Below are 17,864 nucleotides of genomic sequence, written 5' to 3'. Positions count from 1 at the left end.
AGCTTAAAATTAGTAAAACATCATTGAATTTTGGGTATATTGAATAAATTGTTGTGAAAAAAATCATTTCATCACAAAGAAAGACTACCAAATATTATTGTCTCCAAATTCAAAGATTGTGTTTCATATTAGTACTCCTATATCATATACTGTACTACTACTATTACTTATTAGTTGTCTTTCTCAGTTGTATATTTGGTTGTGATGATTGGAATCTTTACAGGACATCCTTTACATCAAAAGATATAATGCAACTAGTCAGCTACTCCAAATCTCTCTTTCTCTTATATAAGGAAATGTTGCATGCATTTTCTTAGCTAACACCACACACAATAATCCCAATAAAAACTACTCAGATAAAAGAGAAGAAAATGAGAATGGAGAGACTAAGAAGTGGAATTGCATGCTTAATGATAATATGTGGAATAATAGAAGCAGCTGCAGCAACTGTTTTTACAGTAGGAGACACTTCTGGTTGGTCCATTGGTTCAGATTATAGCACTTGGGCTTCTGATAAGACCTTCTCCATTGGTGATACCCTTGGTATAATTGTTCCCTTTTCCTATCCTTTTACTACATCATGTTTTTTTAGTGTTATATCATCTTGTTTAAGATCATTAAACTGTATTTTTCACTAATATTTTTATCATCTATTAGAAAAGTAATACTACTATAAATTATTTTTGGTCAAGAATTATGTCACTTAGTTTGTGACGTCCCAATAAGTAATATGCTTCACTTCTCTTGCAACATATGGAGTATTAAGTTTAGTCACCCAATTTATAGGATAGTTTGAATTTGATGCAGATTTAAACATTAACTATTCTATCACTTACCAAAAACACGAACATACCAATAACATACTCATTTAGCTATTTAATATAGCCAAATGTAACAAATCTTAATCACCAACTTTTCGATGAAAATATTATCAATCCTTACATTAAAATATGGTAACATTGCACATAAAATTTTTGCAGTGTTCACATATCCACCGGGGCACACGGTGGATGAAGTGAGTGCGAGCGACTACAAGACATGCGCCGTCGGCAACGCCATCGCCTCCGACAGCAGCGGCTCCACCTCCGTCTCTCTCAAGACCGCCGGCCCGCACTACTACATATGCGGCGTCCCCGGCCACTGCGGCGGCGGAATGAAGCTCTCCATCACCGTATCGGCCGCCGCCGCAGGAGGAGGAGTAGTGCCCGGAAACACCAACGTTTCTCCGGTCCCACCTGCCGCCGTGACCGCGCTGCCGCCGCCTGCCAGCATGGCGGTTCCGGCCGGGGGCGGCTTCACTGATCCTTATGCATCTTCGGCGAGGCTATCTCCGGCGGCGGTGGTGGCGTTTTATGCTCTTGCAATTTTCATGTGGTTTGTATGAGAATGAGAGTTAATTAATTATTACTACCAGGATAGAGGCAGTGCTGATTTATGCATATTTTGCTATGTTGGAGTATGTTTTTTCTACTTGTATTATTCATCATTAGATTATATTATTATATTCGTGTGCACTTGCTAGCATATTTTAATTGTATTACTTATAATGTACTACTACTTTTAGCTATCTCTTAGGGCATCCACATTCACATCCACATTCACATCCACAATCACATGTGTACTATTCCTTGAACGCTTTATCGTTCATGTGCTTATCGACACAATCCATAAGTGCTATCTTACGGACGACATGACATCTATTCAAAGTGACTAAAGTGTGACCAGATTTCTTCAATTATATTATGTTAGGGTTGACCATGTTGGTCTCTATACAAACATTGAGTTAGTGGTGTCTTTGCCTATGAAATTAGGGGCGTTGAACCCTTCACCCTGGATAATCATGTTTTGTTGTACCGTGTATGCACACATATATGATATCGGCTAAGACGTCCTTGTACTACATATGGCTTGAAGCTTTGATGATTGTCAATCATCTTGGAGTATGCCGAATGGCGAGTTCCGCATCTTTGCTCACTGACTCATGCTTCTGCGCGAATCGAGCTCTTTTTGGGCCAGTTGGTCACGAAAAGGTCTTGACAAAAGTCTGTGACTATAACACACTTCTCTTAGTACCCATTTTGCAAACAATTGTACATTTGTACTGTTCTGTGTTTGACAATTTTTTAAAAAACAAAGAAAGGGAACATACTTGTGACACAACACTGTTTGCTAAAAACATTTTTAGAGGCTCAAACAACGTACGAGTAAAGTAATTGAATAAGTTATTGGCATATTACAATAGAGTAACTCACTATTTGAAAGGCCTTGAAACAATTACATGCACTTTGATTACTAGTGATGTTTTATGATTAACATAAAGTGCATTACAGATTTTACCTCTTTTGAGGTTAAAGTGCATTACAGATTAGATCCACAATTTTAGGTGATATTCACATTCCATTGGAACGGTGCGTTTCAGCTTTCTGTAATTATCAGAGGATCTGTATACATTATTATACAAGATTTTTAAGTAAAAGATTGGTAATCACTACTTTTTAGGTTTCCATCAGGGTCCTCATGTTAATCTCATTAATTAAGTTAACTTAATTAGTTTAATTAAGATAACTATTTAGAAGTCATATTGAATCCACCTATAATATATTGCTAGAGATCAAAAGTACCACTGGTAGAATTGATAATAAAATACTAGTAATAAGTAGTACTAGGATTACTAATTTCACACATATTACAAGTATGAATAATGTTACTGTTCCTAATTTTTTCAATTGACCAAATTTCATGTTTTTTTGATAATTTTCAGTATCTAAATTGATCGAATTATACAACAGCTAGTACCAACTCCCATATTACCTTTTCACTTTAATTTTAACATGGGACCAAAAGAATATTATCAACAAATAAAGTATAAAAAAAACTTTCACTAATTGTAGCTAGGCAGAAAAAGGAATATATATGCCTTCATAAAGGTAATTAAGTCACAAGAAAAAGTGGTGAGATTGATATAATTGAGTAGTGGCTAGGTAAAATGGTACAAATATTGAAACTTAGCAAACCATAGAACTATATTTATATGGGAAATATTTTGTCACATATATCTCACTCACTGAGTTGATTAAAACTTATTAAACCTAAAGCTTGTGGAAGTGTTGAAGTTGCCTTTGAAGAAGTGTGATTTCTCAGGGAAAATAAGGCGTTTGTAATGGTCTCCGTCGTGGCTCACACTGTGACGCCTCTTACTCATAGGTTCTGTAGACCTCCTCGAAAATCGCAGCTCCTGTAACCATAAACGCGAAATGATTAATGTTTGAGACCAAAGATCCATCTTGGTGTCTATTTACCATAAAATGGTCTTTAAGTTTTTGTGAAAATTACCAACAAGAAAAAAGTGATGAACCACGAATTATAGTATATTACAATAAGGAGTTTCTTTTTCACGTCTTTGAAGAATTATACTCCATCTATCATTTAATCTCGTCGGCTAAAATTTGAGTTTGCTTCACATACTAATAAACTAGTTTAAAAACTAAATAGAATTATAATAGAATAAAACTAATACTGTTAACTTTACGGGTGGTCCTTATGAATGAAAAGAAAATTGTAAAAAATAGTACAATAAAACAAAAAATAAGTGTATAATTTGTGCAGTATAGCCGCAAATGTAGTAGAAAAAAGTAAAGTTAGAGCTTTTACTTTTACTCACATTTTGCGGAATGTAAACATTTATTTGTGGGTCCTACTTCTTGGATCGTAAAGCTATATAAATCTTTCCTATAACTAGGGTTAAATATATAATTGATTCTATTATATACTTTACGCAGTATAAAGAAAAAAAACAGATTATATTAATCATTAATTTAGTAAAAGTTCAGCAGATCAGATCTTGTTTTAAATATTCGTAATAAATGACTTACTTTAAAATGAAGAAACTTTTAATACAACCTTAATTATGAATAATATAAATTCGAGATCTCACTATTTTAAATGCTTAATTTCTTTATAAATTAACTTAGTTTTCGTTGTTCATTTAATTTTGCCATGCATAACGGTTTATTAATAAACTCCACACTTTTAGTAAATAACGAAATGGAACACTAATTAAACAGAATTACATAGTGCATGGATTCTTCATTTGGACTAACAAAATTCAAATTGATTTCCTAATCTTTAGTGACCTAAAAAATTCAACTCAAGAAAATAAAAACCACTACAATTTCCTAAGTCGAAGTCAAACTCATAAACTCAATCATCTTTCACAAAAATAATGTCACATTTATATTAGAAAGAAAATGAAGAAAACTAACACTGGAGTAAGGGAAGGGGCACTCGACCGGTTTGTCCCCCGGCGGCGGCGCAATGGGGCGCTGAACCGGCCAGAAATCGGCGGCGCAGTCGTCTCCAACAACCGCATCGCCACCGTCGGTATTCATCTCTGCGATCTCACTGCTCGTGCTTTTCCTGCCAATCTATATTAAAACACATAAATAATTAATTAAATTAATGTATAAATGAAGACGTTTTGAATTAAATTATAAAAATCTCACAGCATCTTTTTTGGGAGGAAAGCCCATTTGGAAGAACGACATGAAAATGGTGAGTTTTGAGCAAAAGGCTTCGATTTTATTGTTGTGAGACAGTGAGAGAAGAAGTAAAGGAATGAGTTGGCATATGATTGGATCTTCTCAACAGTGAAAGTTTGAGAACAGAAATTCTTGGGTTTTGATTCTTTTTGTGGGGCTCAAACTTTCGTTTACTTTGAGAAATGCCACCGTTTTGTTTGAAAATATATGCACACCATGTCGAGAATAAAGCTATTTGTGGCTCGAATCCAAAATAGTTCTTTCGGAGCTTTGAGTTGATAGTAAATGAGCCCGATTTCGAGCTCAATAATTTAATCGAGCTAAGGTCGTGTTTTGTGATTGTTATCAGTTCGTTTGGCTCATACATGTTCACGTGTGTTTGCTCAAATACTCCCTCCATTCAATTCAATATGACCATATTTCTTTTTTTGTTTATCTCAATCATATGACCAAGAATAAACACTCTTTCTCATATTCCATCATTAAAATATTCAACTATTTTTTTCTCTTTACTTTACTATATTCAATAACTCCAACTAAAATTCCGTGTCACTTGATCATAAATGAGTGTAAAAGAGAGAGACTACTAAAGTTTGTTAAATCGAACAAGTTCATCAAGCTTTTAACCAAACTTATATATATTCGCTTAGCCTATCTCAACTTTAAGTAATGGATTGTTTCCTCTCAATGTGGATGTTATTTAGTGGCCTAATTCACGTATATTCACTTTATTTTTTCACTAGAGCAAGCACAATAAAGCCCAATTTAACTGTCCGGAGAAGGTTAAGAGTATTTATGCATAGCCATGATGTAAATATTTTGATAAAAACCCAATTGAAACATTTTTAAAGTGAGGCTGAAAAAAATGAGTTAATTAAAGTGTCTATCTTGTTTGACAATTTATCCCTTAATTTGTAAATGATTAATATATAAACGTTAGAGCAGAAAGGAGAGTTACAATGTGCACACTGTTGAGATGTTAAAATATAGTATAGTATTCTTGAGCGGTGAGTTTTTAATATAGTATAAAAATTGCTGTACAAAAATCACCATAAATACCAAACTACTCCACCACACTAAAAGATTTTGAGATGAACCGTTTTAAAGTTTGGTTATCTCCTATTTACATATTATCTCTCATTGTGAACTATATCAACCTATAATAAAATCTAACATAGTACTTCCTCCGTTCTATAGTAATTGAGTCATTTTGTCATTTTGGTACGTTCCATAGTAATAGAGTCATTTCACTTTTAGTAAAAGTCAACACATTTTTCCACACATACTTTACTCTCTCTTACTTTTTTTCTCTCCATCTCTCTACCTTTTTCATTTTCCACTTTATTCTCCTTTTAATTAACTCACTTAACACAATTTTTCTTAATCTCCGTACCGAAAAGAAACGCCCCCATTACTATGGAATGGAGGGAGTATCATATTAAAAAGTGTCTTTTGAGTTGTACGTGCCTTTGGAGAAAACAAGACATATATAGGTGTGATCATATTCAGCTATTAACAAATATGACTCACTCACATGTGGATGAGCATGGCCTGGCCAGGCAAAATATGATCACATGTGATCATATTCAGCTATTAAGAAGAAATATCATCGAGTATAACAAAAACAGTTTCATAGCCTGACCAGGCAAAATAATCTCCCCACTTTCTCAACAACCCATCATTCACATCCTCATACCATAGTGCGACGAAAGTGTGGCCACACTATTCGCCCATGAGACCGGCCGACTAGCAAGGACGGCTCCCGATCCCACCTGTGTACACAACCTGATAGAGTTTGCGGCCCTACTCAGTCCCGAATTCGTTTATCATAGCCCTATAGCCTAACGGAGTAAATTCAACGAACTAGGCATCAGGCACAATCTCAACATAGCCCTATAGCCTAATGGAGCGAACTCACAAACTAGGCGTCAAACACAATCTCATCATCAAAACAAACATGGTATGACATAACATTTTAAACCACCCTTATAGCTCCACAATCATATTTTTGAAACATAAAAGAGTTTTAGTAAAGAAAGCCCATAAATAATGTAGAGTAGAAAAGCCCACCTCGCTTGCTTAGATAACACAAAACACAACTCAAAGCAACCCTTGTTCCTTGTGCCCACGTACGCACAACAACCCTTGTCAACACCACAATACAATCAGCCTTCCATCAATTCAATTATCATGCATGCCCTAACGTTCCTTTCATCGTCTTCTTTAATTACCCATCCCAAACGTTCACTAACATAAGGAAAGACACCATAGCATACATCCATGTACAACACATAACCACATCATAGGATAAGTTCCTTAACACATATGCATCATGTATATCACTCGAACTTAACGACAAAGATTATTTTAACATGTCAGAAATCTGGCAGAACAGCGCTGTCGTTTTGTAAAAATTATTAAAATCCTATCCGACCTCCGTTGGGGCTAAAATTTTACCATAACACAGTAGACACATCAAAGATCATCCAGTTAAATTTTCACATCAAAATCTCATCTTTAGGTCGGTCAAAACAAAAACAAAACTCACTGGACGAGAATACCAATTCTGGCAGAACTGCGCAGTTAATCTTCAAAAATTCATTAAAAATTCATCTTTCGACAAAAGAGTCTGAAATTTACACACAACATAGAAGACACCTCAAATTTTACTCAGTTAAAAATTTGTGCCAAAATAAGATCGTTTGGTTTGTCAAACACACGTCGGAATCTACTGTCCGAACACCACAGTTTTCATGCTTCACAATTTTGAATTATGGTTTATCTATCATTCATCCAAACACATATATTCATGCTTCCAACACATAATCATGCTTCAAAAAGACCTCACAATCATTTTCTCATATATTCACATAGCATTCACCAACGAATCATCCACAAACTCACACATACACATCAATAAACGCATATACACATACTTTCTCATGCAACCATCAATCCCAACCGATAAATTTTTAGATCTATGATTTCTACACTCACTATATGCATGAGGGAATCAAGAAACATGGATTTCAATGGTAAGAATGAGTAAGATGAATCAAAGTATACCTTTCTCTTGAAAAACAATCGGTAGGAATGACGAATGATGCGATTCTTCGATGAATCTTGAGTTTCCAACTCCAAAATGATGCAAGAACAAGGAATTAGTGAAGGATTGGCGGAGAAGGAGAGAAAGAGAGAGGGAAAAACGTGTGGGAGAGGTGAGGGAGGAGGGAGGCGTGTGAATGTGGGCGAGGGTTAGGGTTTCTCCCTTTTTATATGCTAGGATTAATCTCACACTTGAATAATTAATTAAAAAAATTGTGGAGAGAAAAATAGGGAATAGGCGTGTATTTTGAAGGAATGGGGTTGTGGGATTTCTTTTTGATTAATTAAATAGAGATATGGTTCAAATCAAATTTATTTGGAGAGAAAGAATCCCACAAAATAGGAACAAAATATTAACCCCTTTAGAAAAATGGGGTGGGTCGAAAATTTGAATTATTTCCACAAGGAAATAATTTAAATCCTAATTTAAATAGGATAAGGGAAGATTTGGCAAGATATGGTAAGATTTAATTGGATTTTAATTCAAGGAAGGAGATAAACAAGATACCAATTAAATCTACAAAAATAATTCCTTCTCCTAATTAATAGGAGATTTCGAAAATCTCAAGGGATGGCTAAGGGGTCGAAAATCATGTAGAATAACATAGGGATAATTTGGTTTGGATTTAATTTGAATAAATATCCCAAAGCAATTAATTAAATCCAAGGAAGGAAGTATTATTTTCAATAAATAGGAGGGCCAAAAATTTCAAATAAAATGGCTAGAATGATTATGCATGATCCCATTTAATTAAATTCACACAATTGAAATTTACTTATTTTAACTCACATAACTCACAACAACTAATTTCACATAATTAGCTCAATCACATAGAGAATCAATTTCCATAAAAGAAAATTCCCATTAAACATCCACATAAATAAAAAAACAAGTCGCAAAAATTCGGGGTGCTACAAAGTTCACTATGGTTTGGTTCGTTACATACATATATCAAATATACTTCAATAAATAGAACTTTACCAATCTTTCGTAAAATATAATTACATGTTATCCGTTTAAACCTTATTCTCAAATTGTATGTGTCAGTTAAAATAAAGGAGCATGGGTGAAATAGGAATATTTTTATTAATAGATGAAGCCACTGTCGAATTCCCAAAACTGGCAATTTGCCAAATTATTTGATCTATTAATAAGACGGGATCATTTAGCTAAATTTATGTAAGTTTACTCTTCCAACATTATGATTTCTAACTAGTGTTCACTCATCTGGTAAGGTATTTTACAATTTAATAAATCCTTATAGCTAGAATTTTTGTTTTTTTTTCTCAAAAACACAGTTTTATTCTAAAAATTATACTTCTTCCGTCACCTAAAAACTGAAACTTTTGAAACGGCATGAGTTTTACTGCAGAACTGTTAAAGAAGTGAAAAATGAGTCTCGCCTTATTAGAGGTAAAAAAAAGTTTTGTAAAATAGAAAGTTTATATTTCTACTTTTAAGGGAGGGTAATAATTTTCGGTAGTATAATTTGACTGTTTTGAAATGCTTATTATTATTGGGTATTTATTGATTTTAAGGAAGTCGGTGGCCCATTATTTTGATTTAGCCCAATTTACATACATATATATGTATACACGAGCGGGAAAAAAAGAGAGTGTGAAATCGTATTACTTTCTCGATGGCTCTCGTGGGAAGAAGCAGTAGAGAAACATCCTCTGTAAAATCCCCTAATTTGTCGATTGAAGTAAAAGCATCCGATTTGGATTCAGGAAACCGATGCCGCCATGGCAAAGGAATCATCGCGGGAATTCACAGATTTCGGTGGTCTACTCGAAAACTTCAAACGAAAGTGGATTTTCGAAAGGGAAGATTTCGATATGATGAGAGAATGTTTGGCAATTAATGATACGGAATTGATAGAAAGGTCCTCCTTATGACCATCACGCCGTTCTCAAATCCGCAATAGCGGTGTAAGCTAGAAATTTATTTTTTAATTTAATTAGTTTTGACTTATTGATTGAATTAATGTGCTAGGGTTTTGATCTGGATGTGAACTTATCTAGGTCCGGTGTTGGTGTGTTTGATCCCCCTTGATCTGTGTAATGATAAGAATGAATTCAGAGATGATAGTGAGATCCTGATGATGCGAATCATCAAATACCCACCGAACGTGAATATGCTTGTAAGAGAGCAAGGTTTGCTATCGAGGAAATCAATGTTGACATGGTATGCTCTGCTATACCATGTTCCTATGGAGCTCAAGGAGTGGAGGTTCAAGCTAAGCTTGATTGCACTATGTTTTCTTAGACGTTGTTCGAATTGATATGCCATGGTTTTAGGTACATGTAAGCACCTATGTAGGATATGTTCTCTGTAATGTATGGTTTTGTTTGAACAAGTCTAATTATCAACATATTCCCATCCTAAAATAGTTATGAATTGGATTGGTTTCTTTCTTTTCTCTTGTTTGTTGATTGAGAATTAGATTGGTTATGTGCTCATAATCTCCTGCATCCACTATTCCTCCTAACTGCCCCCATTCCCTCCAATTCTGTGGTTTTTAATCTCTGAGAATGATACTAAAGAGGAGGCAGAGGTGGAAGAAACTTCAATGATTGTCTTGTTTCTCAACTATGTAGTCATGCTGCTGCTGCTGCTATCACAAAAAACTTGTTGAGTGTCTCTCATTTTGCTAAAGATAATAATGTGCTCTTTGAATTTCACCCGTTTTGTGAAGGAGGTAAATTTTCATGATCACCGTTTCCTTGTGCACAAACCACCACATCATCTGCTACTTGTTCTTCTTTTTAAGTATCTCATTCTAATTCCAAGAATATTCCTTTTGCTGTTCCTATCTTAGATCTTTGGCACAAACATGTAGCCCATGATGTAGTAGAGAAAGCTTTAAGAAGTTGTAACATTTCTTTTCAACACCAATGAAATCCAGTCTCTCGTGTCAACCTTGCTACATTGCAAAAGCTCATAGACTATCCTATATATCGTCTTTTCCCAAACAATACTTGCTCCCTCCAGCCAAAAATCTGATCGCCAAGGAAACGACAATCAGATTGTACCATTGCTCGCCACAAGGCTTGCCTGGTAGTCAGGGATTTTCCTGGCTTCGAATTCTCTGAAATGTTTGGTTCCTTTGCCTTGCTGCTTCCTCTGAGTGTTATGTAATTCACCTTTATGTGAACAACGGCGATCTTGAGGAGGAGATATACATCGGGCTTTTGAAACAAGCATCGATAGCATGGTTCATTTCATTAGGATCCTCTTAGTCTAAAGCTGATGCCCCCCTTTTATACAAATATAGTACTCCTACCTCCTTATCTACGTAGATGATATCCTCTATCACGGGAAGATGTGGTACAATGGTAGTACTTTGATATCTTTTATAGTAACTCCTTTTGTTTTTCTATGATTGTTTTACTTACATTAACCCTAATAAATCTGAACCCCACATGACATTAGACACTAATAAAACAATAAATCCCACCTTAATTAGGAATAGTATTAATACTATATGCATTTTGAGTGAAGAAATTAGAGTGTCAAGTGGTTATAAGATAGTCTCTGTAAATGGATAATTATCTAGGAACAGAATATAAAACACAAATACATGTTTTCGTAAATAAGTGGATTAAGACACAACAGATGGTATGAGCTTTCAATTCATCGATCAAATCAGTAGAGCTTTTCATTCATTCTGTGCATAAATTAGTTAGACTAGAGAGAGCACATAGATAAAATTCTTCGTGTGGTTTTGAGTTTATCTACCCAAGTTCTCTAGAGTTGTATTTGTAAATCTTGTTTGGTGATTGAATGAAGGGTTTCTCCATATTCGTCCGTAGATATAGATTATTTTGATCGAATCACTTATATCTTGGTGTAATGACGAATTTTCCCATCGTCATTTTCTACCCATCAATACATATTTATTTTAAATTCAATCTATATATGAGTTTAGTGAAATGTGAGTCAATTATCAAAAATAGTAAAAAAGTAAGGGTGTTAATTAATTGGAGACGAACGAAAAAAGAAATTGGTGCCAATTAATATGGGATGGGAGGAGTACTTTATTTGGCACTATTCACAACACTATGCACACTATTTAATTTTAAGATACGGTTTTACCGTGTACAAATTACCACGCGGTGACAGGTGTTTTCATTTGTAAAAGCATGCTTCAGGTATTGGAGTTTTCTGAAAATAGAGCACCAACCTTCTGAAAAAAGACATAGCATGTATTTTTAATATCATACACTTGGTGTATTTCCCACTTGTGGAGAAAGAACTATTGTATCTATGAATGGATATCTAATACCCAAGTGAACTATAATTGTACTTAGACATTTTTCCTTTTTCACATCAGAACTCTTTGAGTAATATTTTCTCGCAAATGTATTTGATTAGCAGTTTAAAATCTATCGAGGAATTTAAACCATAACAAAATAGTAGTACAAAATTACCACAACTTCGAAACAAAATATCTTAATATACGAACTTTTTGATAGGTGATAAACGTCATTAAGGCCATCCACAACGCTGTTCCTATACCGTTCCTATACCGTTCCTTAAACCACTATTTGAGGGCCCCACTGTACTTTTTTACTCCATTCCTTAACTAAGGAACGGAACCTGCAACCCTCCGTTCCTTAACCGTTCCTTAAATTACTATTTATTCAATTTCATTTTTTTTATTTCCAACCCAATTCAATTTAAATAAACACACTTTATTAAAAAACAAACACACTTTATTAAAAAACACACAACATTAAAAAAAATTACAACTTAAACTTAAAAAAATAAAAAGCACACAATTAAAATCCTAAAAAAATAAAAAGCACACAATAAAAATCCTAAAAAAATAAAAGTACACAATTTTAATAATTTCATCCGCCAAAATTTGCTCAAATGTGCTCAATTAGATCCTGTTGGAGTTGGGTGTGGGCACTAGAGTCGCGTGTCCTTGCACGAATAGATAACCGTTCTTGTATAGACGGATGCGCTCCACTTCGAGGCGGACTACTTGCGGTTGAGCTTCCGGGGGATTCGTCGTCGAACCAATTTCCCGCCTCGGGTCCTTCGTCTTGGAGAACCCCGAACGCCCTCTCCACATCCTTGCGAGCAGCCTCCTGCTTCTGCGCAAAAAGAGCCTGCTTTGGGTTCGCAGACCCACTGCACGTCTTCACGAAGGTAGGCCACTTCGGGTAGATGCCATCGGCGAGATAGTACCCCATTTTATAAAGCCGGTTGTTGGCGACGAAGTTGATGGTCGGCGCTTTACCATCCAAAACTTCGGTCAAGAGGTCGGACTGGTGGAGCACGTTTACGTCGTTGTTCGACCCGGGGACCCCGAAGTACGCGTGCCAGATCCAAAGTCGGTAGTCGGCAACGGCCTCGAGAATAACGGTTGGGTGGGTGCCTTTGTGGCCGCTCGTGTAGGACCCCTTCCACGCCACCGGGCAATTCTTCCATTGCCAGTGCATGCAATCGACGCTGCCGAGCATCCCGGGGAATCCGTGCACTGTTTCGTGAAGGTCGAGCAGGAACTGACAATCGGCCGTGCTTGGCCTCCGGAGAAATTCATCGCTGAAGGCTGCCCGAACGCCTTTGCAGAATTTGAGCAAGCACATTCGCCCAGTGCTGTCTCCGATGTGGAGGTATTCGTCGAACATGTCGGCCGTTTGTCCCGTCGCAAGCTGGCGGATTGCTGCAGTACATTTCTGCAGCGTCGTGTGGCTGGGACGGCCGACCGCGTCGAACCCTTCCTGGAAGAACTCTTCCCGGGCTGCCAAAGTATTCGCGATGTGGAGAAATAGCGGTTTCCCCATGCGGAAACGGCGACGGAAGTACGTATCTCCCCAAACCGGGTTATCGCAGAAGTAGTCGCGTACTAACCTTGCGGCGGCTTCCTCCCGGTTACGATGGATGTACGTACGGGAGCGTCGTTGGGGCGGCGCGGCTTCTTCCGCCTCCCGTCGTCGATCTTCTTCAAGTGATTGTTCCAATATTTGACGCATTTGTTCATAAGGATCCATTAGTTTGATTAAATTTGGGAGAAGGAAAATAGAGTTGATTTGAGATGAAAATTGGGGTGGAAATAGAGAGGAATAGATGTGTGTTTGTGATTGAAATGAGTATGAAATAGGAGTATTTATAGAGTAAATAAATAAAATAAAAATTTAAAAATAAAAATAAAAAACGGATATAAAAAAAACTGTCTCATTACCGTTGCAAAAATTTTTATTTTTTTTAATTAAATTCGAATTTAAAAAAAATGAATTATTGCGTCACCGGACGAAGCCCACTCGCGGGGCAGCGAGTGGGCTTCACGCGTCGAATGGGAGGCCGCCACGTCGCCTCGGCGCGTGGCGGAACGTTCCGTTCCGCGTTCCTCCGGAACAGAACGCGGCACGGCATAGGAATGGCGACGGCACAGAACGGCGACGGAACGCACCCCGCAACGCGTGACGCCGCGGAACCGTTCCGCCGGAACGGCATAGGAACCGCAACGGCACAGCGTTGCGGGTGCCCTAAGGGAACGAGGAAGGGGGAAATAGAGGAAAAAGTGTAAAAAATTGTCTTCTATCATTTGAGTTCAATTTCGTCTGAAAAAAAGGAAAAAGTCAATAGAACCTTAAAAAGTTATAAGAGCATCCACGATGGATGTCATAGTGGAAAATGGATCTCATCTTATTAGAGAGAAATTATTTTTATAAAATAAAAAGTTTCTACTTTTAGAGGACGTACTGAAATGGAAAGAATTTCTATTTTTAAGAGATTCTGGTAATAATTTTCGGCTTAGTCATATACTACAGTATAATTTGACGGTGACGGTTTTGAAATGCTTGATATATTATTGGGTATTTATTGATTTTAAGGAAGTAGGTGGCCCATCATTCAGCCCATAGTACTCCCTCCGTTCCCAATTAATTATCCACTTTAATCTTATTCGGGTTTTAAGATGTAAAGGAAAGTTGATTGAAAAAGTTAGTGAAATATATGTCCCACTTTTGTATATTAGTTTTATAATAAAACTGGGAGTGAAATGAATTAGTGGAATATAAGATCTACTTACTATTTATGGTAAAAAGTGAAAGTGGGCAATTAATGAGGGACATACGAAAATAATAAAAGTGAACAATTAATAACGGATGGAGGGTCAGGATATTATACATTACTAATTTACTGATTCTTTAATAGCGTAGATGTAGGCATGCACAAGGGTCGAAAACCGCCGGTTCAGGGTCATGAACCGGCGGTTCAAGGGTCGGGGAATGTATGAACCTGAACCGGCCCGCCTAGCTCGCGGCGGTTCCGGTTCCGGTTCAAAAAACCGGCGGGTTACGGGGCGGTTTAAAACCGCCGGTTTTCGGCTTGAACCGCCGGTTCCGGGCCGGTTCGACGGTTCGACGAATTTTTTTTTTTTTTTTTGCATTTTTCAACTTTTCAATTTTAATCAACTTACATTACACTTTTCAAGTTTGTTTTTTTATGAAATGTGAGTAAATAAAATTGAAAAAAATACGGATAAAGTTGCAATTTTATTGAAATTGCATGTTTACAAATTACACGTTACAAGTTACAACAATTACAAATTGAAAACATATGGCGGTCTTGAAGTCTTAAACAAAATTTAAATACAAATGAGACTACTAGTGAAGAACTAATTACAAATGACAAGAAACGATGTTGAAGTTCTTAAACGTATAAATGTATTATATATATACTCTTAACCGGCGAAGAAGATCTTTCTACATAACTAAATTAAGGACACCTTTAGCAATTCAACTTTAAATGTTGAGTTTCGTCTAACAATCAACAAATATAGTAGAATTGTCAAAAGTTTCCCTCATTTAGCCGTATAGAGAAATATACTTCATCGACTAGAGTATATACAAATACAATTATGTAATTGTTTTTGCATATACAAAAACATATGGCGGTTCAACCCTAAACCGGCGGGTTGTCCACGGTTTCCGTCAGAAAACCGCCGGTTTCTGACCGAAAACCGGCGGTTTCTGACCGGTTTTGCAGGCCTACACACTGACCCTACGGCCTAGCCTCTGAAAAGTTGCCGGAACCGTCAGAAACCGGCTCCCGAACCGGCGGTTTACCCCGACAAACCGGCGGTTTACCCCGCGAACCGCCGGTTCCAACGGCTATACTAAACCCGTACGCGAACCCTACGAACCCCTAACCTACGAAACACTATTTAACCCTTTGAACCGGCGGTTCGAACCGCCGAACCGCCGGTTTTGAACCGCCGGTTCAGGTTCAATATATTGCCGAACCTGAACCGGCCCTTCCGACCCTTCAACCCTTCGACCGGTTCAACCCGCCGGTTCCGGGCCCGGTTCCGGTTCATGAACCGGCAGGCCCGAACCGGCGGTTAACCGCCGGGCCGGGTCGGTTTGTGCATGCCTACGTAGATGGCGTCTTCTCCCCTCCAGCCCAAAGTTCGAGTCACTCAGCGTTAGAAGTTTTTGTATGTTTGTTTTACTTCCATTTGTATATATTTAATGTTCATTTTTGTTTCATAAAATTACGTCTTTAAAAATTAATTCTTTAGAAAATGTAAAATATATTATATAATATTATTGAATTGAATTTTAAAGCTCTATTATTTAATACATTTGTTTATCATTTATATATTGTAACTTTATCTATGATGAGAAATAACAAGAGAAATTAAGTACTATATTCCATATTCAAAATATATGATTTAGTAGATGGAGAAAAGACATAAATATTTCTTCCTCATTATCCATCTTTGTCGAGTTGCAACCAAAAATTCCCACAACCGTGATTAATAACTTGCCCCTCTCCCTCCCTATAAAATTCTGGTTTCACCACTGTCTAGAATACCTCTCGGTCACCTTTTGATAAATGAGAGAAATTGTAAAATCGTAGTTTATTGGATGGCAGAAAACCCTAATTTGCCGATTGAAGAAACATGTTGGCTAGATTCCGGCATGGCAAAGGAATCGCGGCAGGTATCGGAAATCACGGAAGATATTGTTAGGATCGTCGACTGCAACATTAGTTTGATATTGTCCGCTTTGGGTCAAGCCCGCACGGATTTATTTTTGGGTCACTCCCAAAAGGCCTCAAACTAATTGGGGTTGGACAGGAATTACATACACCTTCCAACTTTCCTCACTCATCCGATGTGGGATAGGTTTGTAACCCAACAAACCTCCCCTCAAACCGAGACCACATCGGGAACGCAGTCGACACGAACATGGGTTGTTCCAGCCCTGGCCCTTGGGTCATCCTGGGCCCGACTCTAACCCGAGTCCTTCATGGCCCGACCCTAACCGGGGCTCATCCAGGCACAACCCATAGCCACCTGGGCTCTGATACCACTTGTTAGGATCGTCGACTGCAACATTAGTTTGATATTGTCCGCTTTGGGTCAAGCCCGCACGGATTTGTTTTTGGGTCACTCCCAAAAGGCCTCAATTTAATTGGGGTTGGACATGAATTATATACACCTTCCAACTTCCCTCACTCATCCGATGTGGGATAGGTTTGTAACCCAACAGATATCACTGGTCTACTCGCCAACTTCAAAGGAAAGTTGACGTTCGAACGGGAAAATTTCGATATCATGAGAGATTATTTCTCAAGTTATGGTACGGATTTGATAGCGGAAATGAAGAAAGGTCCTCCTTACGACCACCGGGCCGTTCTCAAATACATCACTCAAGTCCGCAATAGCGGTGTAAGCAATTTATTTATTTTTATTTAATTATGTTTTGACTAATTGATTGAATTAATGTGATATGCTAGGGTTTTGATGTGGATGTGAAACTTCCTACTTATCTAAGTGACTTGATCTATCTCATCCCCCTTGATTTGTCTAATGATAAGAATGAATTCACCGATCCTGAATCCTGATGATGCCAATCATCAAATACCTACTGATCGTGAATATGCTTATGAGAGAGCAAAGTTTGCTATCGATGAAATCAATGTTGACATGGTATGCTCTGCTATTCATATTAATCATCAAAGAATTGGGATGCTTTTATTAATCATCAAGGCTGGCGAGCTTTGGCGCGAGGCGTGACGCCCACTCGATAGCCCGTGAGTGGGCGTCGTCATGCTGATGTAATAAATAACTTTTTTTTAAAATCAATTTTTCAAAAAAAAATAAATTAAAACAGTAATATTACCGTTTGGATTTAAATTTTATTTATTTCTTTTTCTTTTTTTATTCTATAAATACTCCAATTAGCTCTTTCATT

At 37.1% G+C, this 17,864-nt stretch overlaps 2 protein-coding genes and 1 long non-coding RNA gene across 3 annotated transcripts; 1 reads left to right on the top strand and 2 right to left on the bottom strand.

Annotated features, from left to right (window-relative positions):
* Positions 1-288: 288 nt before the first annotated feature.
* Positions 289-1,514, top strand: LOC121763481 (blue copper protein-like). Its single transcript, XM_042159504.1, has 2 exons — positions 289-543; positions 981-1,514. Exons 1-2 carry the CDS (start codon positions 372-374, stop codon positions 1,382-1,384), a joined length of 576 nt encoding a protein of 191 aa, XP_042015438.1. The 5' UTR covers positions 289-371; the 3' UTR covers positions 1,385-1,514.
* Positions 1,515-2,900: 1,386 nt separating this feature from the next.
* Positions 2,901-4,717, bottom strand: LOC121764699. The gene is made up of 3 exons (XM_042160716.1): positions 4,503-4,717; positions 4,263-4,424; positions 2,901-3,235 (listed from the first exon to the last, which is right to left on the bottom strand). Exons 1-3 carry the CDS (start codon positions 4,542-4,544, stop codon positions 3,074-3,076), a joined length of 366 nt encoding a protein of 121 aa, XP_042016650.1. The 5' UTR covers positions 4,545-4,717; the 3' UTR covers positions 2,901-3,073.
* A 1,571-nt stretch (positions 4,718-6,288) lies between these two features.
* LOC121764700 lies at positions 6,289-7,755 on the bottom strand. The gene is made up of 3 exons (XR_006042608.1): positions 7,605-7,755; positions 6,609-6,682; positions 6,289-6,323 (listed from the first exon to the last, which is right to left on the bottom strand). It is a non-coding gene; the product is annotated as an uncharacterized LOC121764700 (long non-coding RNA).
* Between the last annotated feature and the right edge of the window lie 10,109 nt (positions 7,756-17,864).

This window comes from Salvia splendens, chromosome 14, assembly GCF_004379255.2.
Source record: "Salvia splendens isolate huo1 chromosome 14, SspV2, whole genome shotgun sequence".
Taxonomy (NCBI): Eukaryota; Viridiplantae; Streptophyta; class Magnoliopsida; order Lamiales; family Lamiaceae; genus Salvia; species Salvia splendens.
This window is presented reverse-complemented; position numbering and strand designations above follow the sequence as displayed.

What these genes read in the sequence shown, in the direction of transcription:
- LOC121763481 (XM_042159504.1), top strand. Translation starts at nt 372, where the DNA reads ATGAGAATGGAGAGACTAAGAAGTGGAATTGCATGCTTAATGATAATA. An exon ending in CTCCATTGGTGATACCCTTG is followed by an intron (nt 544 to 980) that starts GTATAATTGTTC and finishes AAATTTTTGCAG; the next exon opens with TGTTCACATATCCACCGGGG.
- LOC121764699 (XM_042160716.1), bottom strand. Translation starts at nt 4,544, where the DNA reads ATGTCGTTCTTCCAAATGGGCTTTCCTCCCAAAAAAGATGCT. An exon ending in TTCCTCCCAAAAAAGATGCT is followed by an intron (nt 4,425 to 4,502) that starts GTGAGATTTTTA and finishes GTTTTAATATAG; the next exon opens with ATTGGCAGGAAAAGCACGAG. An exon ending in GCCCCTTCCCTTACTCCAGT is followed by an intron (nt 3,236 to 4,262) that starts GTTAGTTTTCTT and finishes TTATGGTTACAG; the next exon opens with GAGCTGCGATTTTCGAGGAG.